The 9,580-nt window shown below is 44.3% G+C and overlaps 1 protein-coding gene across 3 annotated transcripts; it reads right to left on the bottom strand.

Annotated features, from left to right (window-relative positions):
* Positions 1-4,755: 4,755 nt before the first annotated feature.
* ube2v1 (ubiquitin-conjugating enzyme E2 variant 1) lies at positions 4,756-8,763 on the bottom strand. Of its 3 annotated transcripts, none has more exons than XM_070902196.1 (4): positions 8,741-8,763; positions 7,459-7,607; positions 5,584-5,709; positions 4,756-4,996 (listed from the first exon to the last, which is right to left on the bottom strand). In XM_070902196.1, exons 1-4 carry the CDS (start codon positions 8,760-8,762, stop codon positions 4,850-4,852), a joined length of 444 nt encoding a protein of 147 aa, XP_070758297.1. In that variant the 5' UTR covers position 8,763; the 3' UTR covers positions 4,756-4,849. The 3 variants fall into 3 exon arrangements, with proteins under 3 accessions (XP_070758297.1, XP_070758298.1, XP_070758299.1); XM_070902197.1 differs by having other exon boundaries at positions 7,459-7,605; positions 8,736-8,762; XM_070902198.1 differs by having other exon boundaries at positions 7,459-7,598; positions 8,741-8,762.
* Positions 8,764-9,580: the final 817 nt, after the last annotated feature.

Below are 9,580 nucleotides of genomic sequence, written 5' to 3'. Positions count from 1 at the left end.
CCAAAATCTTAATCAAAATCTCATCTTTGAGCCCACGAAACTGAAAGCCGTGCACGTCGTCGTCGTCGTCGTCGTCGGCTGAGCCGGTCGGACTGGCCGAGCAGCCTGCCTCTCCACTGAGATCTGCAGTTAACCTGGTGTTACTGGAAAAAAAAAAAAAACACACCTGCACCAGTGTTAAAGGCGCCTGACTATTTTCCAGGGAGTAAAGGCATTTCTCCCCATGCGCGTATTTTGTTTAATTTTACATCTTCAAAGTGTGCAAAAAGTCGCGACAAAACCGATGAAGTGATCAAAAGGAAGCCACACTTGTTACTGTAGTTACTGTGCAGCAAACAGTCATGGCTGCTTACTGAAATGTGAACTAGAAATAGAAACGTATGTCATATTGTGTACATATTACATTCAACAACAAAATGAGGAACACACACACACACACTTAACAAAGTCATGAATTCTCTGCGGCCCCATAGTGCCTTGAATCTCTGTTTATGAATTCAGTTTGATTTAAAAACAAAATGTTTCTGTTCAGCCCACTAATGTGAGTATTAAAACCATGTGCTCACCATAAAAAATGCAAATCAACACCGAGGAAAAATCTGTCTCATTTAGCTAATTGGCACGCTCAGCAAGGGTCTGTGTGTGTGTGTGTGTGTGTGTGTGTGACCCCACGAGCAGATGGGCTCCTCCACACTGCTCTGCTCAGTCCTGAACACACACCGGGTCGTGCAGGAGAATGGATGTGGGAGTGTGTGTGTCAGTGGCCATCTGACACCTCCCACAACTGGTCTACACCCCCCCACCCCCACCCCCCCCCCCCCCCCCCCACACACACACACACACACACACACACCCCTGTGCTTTACATGTGAATGTAACAAATGGAGTGCAATCCGGCCAATGGAGTTAATTATCGAGATGGTGTGCGAATGCAGATTCTCATATGTTAATCAGGGAAGTTGGAGGCAGAAGTTGGCAGAAGTTGGAGGCGTTCATCTGAAGCTCTCACGGTGACTACAGCATTTGTTCATCCTGTAAATGTCACAGCCTAAAAGGGAAAGAAATCCTCCATCAGATCACTTCACCTTTCTTGTCTGCTTCTGCTTCACTCCATAAGTTGTCCTCTGAGCCTCTGCAGATGGAGCTGATCTTGCTCTCCACAGTCAAAGGTGGAGATAAGGGCAGAGGAAAACATCTAGCAGGGGGGGAAAAAACATGTCTCTTCGTTATGGTTCTTCTCTCTGACTCATGACTTAACTGTTCAGAAAAGCTTGCCATATCTGTGGAAATAAGCAAAAAAAAAACAATATGCCATAGTCCTAAAACATGGTATTTGTAGTGTTATGTTGACTTGGGAACAAGATATTACTGTAGTTTTTATGGCATGGGAACAAGATCTGTCTGGGCCGGTGATACTGATGGCCTGTCCGGAGCGTATCTCGCCTCTCATCCAGCGTGTGGTGGTATAGTCTCCAGCACCCTGGAAGGATGGATAGAACAAGATCCATGCACATGTGTACTGTATTCGTAGAGAGGTTGTTACTCTCAGGGAACAAGACGTTATATGGTGGACAAAAGACCCATAAACATGTATGTATGTGTAAATAGGCTGTTATTTTTGAGGGAACAAGATCCCCCCCCCCCCACACACACACACACACACACACACACACACACATATGAAACCAGGCTGTTATTCTGAGGGAAGCGGATATTATATTGTGGGAGTAGGCTGATACAGAACTTGCAGGCACACTCTGTGGAATTTGTTCCAACCAGGAAACAACTGGTTTCCACAGAAAGGTTGTTCGCACAGAAAACGTCTTTTGGGACTCGAGGGACTCCTTACTTTTTGTCAACATCAGAGGATTTTGGGTGGACCCTTCCTTTATTGCTTTATTGAAATGATGAAACGAGACGAAAGCACGGAAATGGCATCCTTTCACACGGAGCCCTCGTCGAGTCTCTTTGAATACTCCGCGTTACTAAATTGTAATGTAATTCAATAAAAGCTTGAGGCGGTTTGTCTGAGGACGGAAGGGAGCCACTGGTTGCTTTGGCTTTTATAAATCAACTTGTTGGTTCTTTTGTACCCAGCGTGTGTCAGATGGGCCCAAGGGTGAACGGCGGTTGTTCACATACAATTATGCTGATTGAGTGGCACACCATGTTGTCTTCTCTTTCACTCTTTGATATAGTTGGGCTGCTGGAGAGCTTGTCCATCACAGCAGATACGATTAAAATGATTGAGGGCTTGTCCATTTTTTTTTTTTTTTTTGTTGCCTGTCCCACCCACACACACACACACACACACACACACACTGACCTGTCTCGCTGACATCAGGGCTGTTAGACGGATTGGAGCTGGAACTCTGACGGCCGTTCACTTTTAACATGGTCCCAGTCAGTTTTTTTCTTCAATAAATGAGACTTTAAAGGGCCAACAGGGTCAATCTAACCATCAAGCATCTTTTGTTCTTGAACCAAATCCACATATTTAATTCATTTCACCGTTTCATTTTGCCTCTATATGAATCGCAACGCCGCTCGTTTCTCCTTGGAAGTCCTGAAGAGCTTCTGTGTGTGGTACATAAGGGAGTGAAGGGCACCCAGCTGTATCACCCACGGTGATTGATTCACCAATCTTTTCTCCCCCAAGGCTCAGGTCACGTGCCACTCTTTGTCCCGTTTCCCTGCGGCAGAGAAGACGCAAATAGAACCAACAACAGCTGTTGAATGGGATGCTGTGTCTGGTTACGCTTAAAAGGAGCACCTCGCCGTCAGCCCAGTAAGATGGACGAGATCTCTGGGCCGAGCTCAGCAGCTTTACTTTCACTGTTGATGCACTGCGTTATTCTGCCGGGTGCTCTGCTCTCTTTCTTGTGACATGAATGCAGTTCAGAAACCTATGCAAGACGTAATATAGAAGGCTCAAAAAAGAAGCTTTCCTGCCATGATAAAGAGTTGGTCCAGGTACAGGAGCTGATTATTGTTAACACCTTCTGGCATGGTTTGGGTTTCCCCGACACAGTACACGCTCTCATGGGCACTCAGCTTGTTTGTATTCATTCATCCTGTATATGAAATGTTGACAATAATTATCTCAAGCAACAAACACTTGAAAGGCGGCGAGAACTCCACTGACATTGTGCGTAAATGTCAGCTCACTCGTCAAATCTCTTTCCGCTGCTTCAATTTCGACCATTCTTTTTCAGAATCCCGTCTTTCGAGTCCGCCAGCTTTATGGAAGTGCAATGCGGAGTTGCTTAAGTGCCCTTTAAGTTGGTTAAATGACGGGACTTGAAAAATTGTGAAGCTGTTTTAAAAACAGTAGTTACGCACCCATATAAACATGAAACAGGTTTCAGCTTCAGATGAACTTTGGAATGCACCTTTTAATGGCCAGTATGAACAGGAGGAATGAGCTGATGTTCACATGGGCACCGGACTAGTTTTAAGACAGACTTGAAAAGTTGGGAACCTATCGTATAAAGGTGAGCTGCTTTGTTTGGCTTGTAACTACAGTTGCTTACCAAAAAATGTGAGGAGCTAACTGTATGTGAGGTACAGTAAACCCCCCCCCCCCCCCCAAAAAAAAAAAAAAACAGGTATTCAAATGTTTTCAGCAGGTATTGCTACACCACTGGGATACGGTGTACTGGGATTCGCTTTAGAGACTCATGACACAAACGCGTGCAAAAGTAATAACGTTTAATTCAAATAAAACCATGCAACAGGTCACCCTGATTAGATTCAACCCCTGTTATAAAATAAACATCCAAAGCCGTACATTGCGCTCAGTGGGCATTCGCTGTGTGAGAGAAGACGCGACTCCATGGAGGACGAAGAAGAAGAAGAAAAAAAGAAAAAAAATCACAGCTCCTCCTGCTCCGCTCAGGCCACAGTGCAGTGGTGATCCTGAAAGAATGCTCCATGAAGAGAGAAAGCACAAGAACCTGAAGCGCCCCCCCCCCCCCCCCCCCCCCCCCCCCTTCCCATCCCCCTCCCACTGGCTGCTAATAATCAATCACTATCACAAAGCGCTATGAACCATATGGCACACAGAAGACAAGTCTGAGAACATGAGTGATGAGCCAGCAGTGCCCTGTTGATACATATGTCGCTGAATGTCTAGTAGCAGTTTATTCCCATGTACCGGACATGCACTCGTTTAAGGAAGGCCCGTCAAATTCACATCGTCGGGATTGCGGAAGCTGGGGAATTTGGGACCAACGTTGTTTGGGGGGTACATTTTTTTTTTCTTTGTGAGCATACATTCGGCACACTGCAAGACGTTAAGGTTTGTCGTTTCAAAACAAAACAAAAAAAGCCCCAACTCTGAATGACATTTAAGATTTCAGTTGGGGGTTTACAGAAGTGTATTTGTTTCGCTGAGGAGTGAGTTGATTCAAATCCCTAGCGGCAATAACAGGGACTGGGACTATTATTACAGTCGCCACACAAAATTGGTACACTCAGTCAGGCCATTTGTTATTTTACAATCTGGATGTGGAACACAAAGATGATTTTTTTTAAAAAAAAACGACATTAGTAAGATGTACAGTATTCTTGTTTCGTAATGTCTGGTGTTCACCACGAACTTGGATGACTGGGCACTGGGTGAGGAGGTCGGGTTCACCTGTGCATCCCTCCCTGCGTCCAGTGGGAAGCTCCAGAGGGGGGGGGGAGTGGGAGTCGAGAGTCTTGGATAACATGATGTGTGAGGAGTTTGAAAGTGGTAGTCAGTGTGTAGGATGCTATGTATGTATGTGTGTGTGTGTGTGTGTGTGTGTGTGTGTGTGTGTGTGTGTGTGTGTGAGAGAGACAGGGAGGGATGGCAGCAGGAGCCTCAGTTGCTGTACACCTGGCCATCGGGCGGTTGGGAAAGCCTGTTGTTCTCTTTCATCATCATGTGCTGTCTGAGCTCCTGCAGCACCATCCGGATGTTGTAGTTGTTTTTCCACCTGGACAGCGATGTCACTGACTTTATGTCCACCTGAAGGGAGAGAGAAGGGGAGGGGGTTATTATGGCCTCAATAAGAAACCTATCATGCCGCCTGGCATTCAGATTAAATACGCAGAATGCAATTTTAGGCTCCTACCTGGTCAAGCTAGGAGTTTTTGGTCGTAAAGTAATTCACACAGTATTTGAGGTTTAAAACTTAGCTCCTGAGCCTGAGAAAAGTTAGAGGTCGAGACTTGCTTACAATCAAACCATTTGCATCATTTGGTGGTGGGTGAGTTCATGAGGATCCACACAGCTAACACACAGGTAACTCTTTAAATTTAGAAACTGCAGGATCTTTTAAGCTTACCTAAACTAGAATTGCCAGTCAAAGATATTACATCCCAGTGTCTCTAACATGAGTCGGGAAGTACTCAACATCTCTTCGACAACTTACTACTAAAGGCCGAGTCTGCAGTTAAATCCAAATGCCAGCAGCAGCTCCTCTTGGGACCAGAGTAGTTTTAATTGCATTGGTCAAGTAATATTGCACTGGTCAAATTCAGTCCACAACACACCAATAAACACTAGAAATAATCTAACTTAGAATGACCCAAACAGGATTTTTGGATACTCACCACACCATTTAAATTGTGTACGCCGGACAGGTTGATCTTGTTCACAAAGCGGACCAGAGGGGGATGCTCCGGGTATCTGACTCCACATTCCATTTTTAGACTGTATATCCTGCCTTCAAAGACAGTCTGCCATTAAAGGAAGATGGGTTAGCTCAAAGAGTGAGAGTCGAGGGAGTCTGATGGTGTCCATCCATTTTGTTGCCATAAATAAACCACCTTTGCTGATCGAGCTTGACCTTCGAACAGAGGCTGACAAAACAATCTCCACTTAAGGTCCCCTTACTACCTTCTGAAGCTTTTGACCATATCACAGAAAGCCATCTAACATCTGCAGTTGCACGACAATGGAGCACACTTTATCTGCTGACAAGGACCATGTGATAAATACATTTCGTTACACTCACACCCGAACTTTCTGCCATTGCAACCAGTCTACCAACATCTTTATATGCTGTCAAATTTTTTTCAACACCTCAGTGGTAACGGAACAAGGTTGCAAGTGTTGCAAAGATACAAGCTAACTAGTGCATGCATGTACTTCTCTTTACTTCGAAACCACACAAGGAAGTGCTACATCATCTTAACTCTCTAGAGGGTAGGCTGAACCATGCAGGTGCCACCACAGGGAGCACAGCCACCCACAATGTTGGCTCGTAGGAAAACATGCCTCTTCCACCTCAGAGCTTCTAGCGCACTGCAACAGAAACTACACGGACTCAAAACACATCCAGCTCCTCAGAGTGCAGTCACTATGTAACCATCATGCTGGCTGCAGTGTACAAGCAAGGGGAAATTTGGAAATTTTGCACAATTTCAATATAAACATCATACCTTTTAATTATTTTGGGCGGAGAATACACATAAAAACCAATACTACTTCTACTTGATTAAAAGCATGCCCATTTAATTGCATGGAAATTCAACCACGCACTGCATTCATGTGTACAGATAATTCACCAGCATCCCTGTAACGAAGCGGAGTGAAGTCTCGGCTTTGATATAGTGTTTCGGTTGGACAGTAGTTTTATTTTAATAACATGCACCGCTCATAAGGAATGAATTTCCATGCAGTTGACACACAGGGGCTGTGCCGTACCGAGAGCAACAACACAATAAAAGGGGTTGTTTACCTTGATGACGAGTGAGAGGTTCATCCAAACTGCAAAAAGTTTGCAGGCTGCTCCTCATCTCACTACATGTAATGCAACATATCTATATCTTTGTTTTTGATAAATCAAAGAGTTAGAGCAGCTGCTAAGTAAGTTAAAGTTAGGCCTGACTGATAGCTGTATATATTACATACACCGTGTCAAAGTGCTTTTTTTTTTTTTTAAGTTGTCCTACCTGACATTTACCTGTTTCTAGTTCACTTTATTACAGCTCATCCTCAACAAGTAGTGTTACTGAAGCATCTACACTACTACTGCCGTTTGATCATTAGCTGATAGAGATTCAGCATCATACCTGCAACCTCGTGTACCACATGCATTCCATGCAAGGGTGCTACCGTGCATGTACAGCACGCCAACACAGCCAAATAAAACGCAACCTCTGACATGTTTTTTCTTACGAGACAAGCCGTTGATTCGGATCAGCAAAGGCAACATATGCCCTTCATGTACTGGTTTCAAATGGAGTGAGAACTCTCCTCATTAGGAACAAACCAGTACTGCACAAGTTAATGTTTGGAGCGCACCCAATGTTTTCTATTTTTCAACTTCTGAATCCTGAACTGTGTTAGATGGCCCCTTACGTCTTACAGGGACATTTGTTCAAAGCACATTTTCCAAGTCTCTCCAATCCTAGAGTCCTATTTGCCAACTGGAGATCACTCTGATGTAAGAAAGTCTTGTAGGCCCCCGGGGGCCCGCTCACCTTGGGTGGGCCGATGATCATGCCATTCCAATGAGTTAGTGACATGTCGTCATCATCTGCGAGGCCCCAGCTCACTGTGCCATCTCCACTTCCCTTTTGGCCTTCCTCCAGTTCCTCCAGCAGCCGAAAGCTGCGGGGAACTTCAATGGCTTCACGCACACACACACACACACACACACACACACACACACACACACACACACAGAGAAAAAGGGATCATTAAAATGACTTCTGTCTAATCACACACTGGGAGAAAATTCAGTCATATCACACTACGTTATATCCCTGGACAGAAGTTGCTGATCGAAAGCTAGGCCAACCCAAAAGAAGGTGTGTGTAAAAAAAAAATGCATGTAGTATCACTTACAATTTGACTGATAATATATTTCAAATGATTAATACTAGACCATAGTATCACTTATCAACCTCCTGACCATACTAAAAGGACTCAGTTGGGAATGATTATGAACAATTGTTTTGTTTTAATTGGTTCCATTTAATTGTTAACATGAGTGTAAATTAGCGTTTTTACTCTTCTTACTTATAAAGTGCCTCAGTTTTTGTGACGTGAAAAGTGTGAACCCAGCGCTGGTCACCGATCTGTCAACTTTGACTGTAGAGTTTCAGGATGCATCCAAGGGGGTTAGAAACTATGTTACGTCTCTAGCTGTTTACCGACTTAACTATTAAATATACAAACACACCGCTATGGACATATATTCACGTTACCTAAATAAGCAGTAAGACTGTGTTTTCAAGTTGTCAAACACCACCTTGAGTGCGGTTTCTACTGACGAGCCAGGCATTGCTTCCGGAATGCCCTGACTCTCCAGTTGCTGAACAGGGCTGTTCTGCCGGCCAACGTAAATCTGAAGAAAACAACTTATCCACTCGTCAAGCTAGTCACGGGCGTCACCGCCTTACGAACGGAGTATCCCACCAATACCCCCAGACAAAAGTAATCTGTGGTGTGGCCCTGATCCTAATGTAGTCAGCCTTTTCTCTGACCGGCAAGCTTCATAATGGTAACGACACATCAAGATTGTTACAGCTGGCCGAGCGTTGCTCAGTGACTGTGGGCCAGCTTAGCTAGCTAGCTAGCAGCGTTAATGACAGCGTTTTCTCTCACACAGGGCCCTGTTACGGTCAAAACTCCACCGCGGTTGGACTCTTGAGAATTGTAAAAACTATTATGCAGCTAATGTGGTTTGTTGGAAATTGTACCCCTTAAGCTAAAATCACCGAAAGGATACTGTCTGAACTGTCGGTGAAGTCGGCTTACCTGATCCGGCGGCGGCCGCCATCTTTGTCATTGCTTTGCGGAAGCGCGCACGTAGCCTACGACGGTGACTTTGCGCGTGTCCGCCGTAAGAAAAAAAAAAAAAAGTTATATTTGTAAATTAGGTTTTTTTTTAATTTTTTTCAATTCTAACAAACCATTTAATTTGCTTCGTGATATTGGTATAGTTGTACTTTTGAGACCATCGTCGCTTTGTCGTGCACTGCCCCTTCTCCTCATCCATCCGTTGGATTTTCCATCAAACCGTATCAAGATGCAAGTGCAGCTGCTGGTATGGCATTTGTTGGGGGTGTTTTGGAAGAACTGTCACTTGGCTTCGAGAAGGGTGGAACGTAGCGGAGGCTGAAATGCCATTTGAGTTCGACTTGAGTGCCACAGTAGCCTGCAATATGAGCAAGGACCGCGCTGACACAGCCCAGACGAGGTGGTTATTCAAAGCACGGCGTCGCCATCTACCGGACGATGTGGATAGTTCAGCTTAAAGGACAGATGTCCATTTTTCACCCCTGTCTTAAAACATCCGGGTGTTTTTTTTTTTCCAACTTCTGTTTTTAATCAATGAAATACATCATTTTTGTTGAGCTTCAAGGGTCCATTTAGTAGCTGTGGTGCTATTAATCATATCATACTGTATGATCTTTGTTACTTTTCAGTCATTTATTTTTGTTTTTACTTTTTTTCATTCATGGCTGTTTTCCAGGTCAAGAATGAACTTTGAAGCTCAATTTATAAGCCAACATAAACAATGTTTACATCTATAATGTAATGTCAGCTGGCATATTCCCTCTACTGATGAATCGGGGGGGGGATTATTTTGTCAAT

This window comes from Enoplosus armatus, chromosome 3 (genome assembly GCF_043641665.1).
Source record: "Enoplosus armatus isolate fEnoArm2 chromosome 3, fEnoArm2.hap1, whole genome shotgun sequence".
Taxonomy (NCBI): domain Eukaryota; kingdom Metazoa; phylum Chordata; class Actinopteri; order Centrarchiformes; family Enoplosidae; genus Enoplosus; species Enoplosus armatus.
Note: the sequence above shows the minus strand (reverse complement) of the source record. Positions and strands in the feature narration are given on the sequence as shown.

Bases quoted from the DNA above. Each gene is read 5' to 3' on its own strand.
- ube2v1 (XM_070902197.1), bottom strand. From the start codon at position 8,762: ATGGCGGCCGCCGCCGGATCAGGTAAG. The intron at 7,606-8,735 runs CCGACTTCACCG...GTGCGTGAAGCC, and splicing joins CCGCCGCCGGATCAGGTAAG to ATTGAAGTTCCCCGCAGCTT. The intron at 4,997-5,583 runs GTGAGTATCCAA...CTCTCCCTTCAG, and splicing joins TACACAATTTAAATGGTGTG to GTGGACATAAAGTCAGTGAC.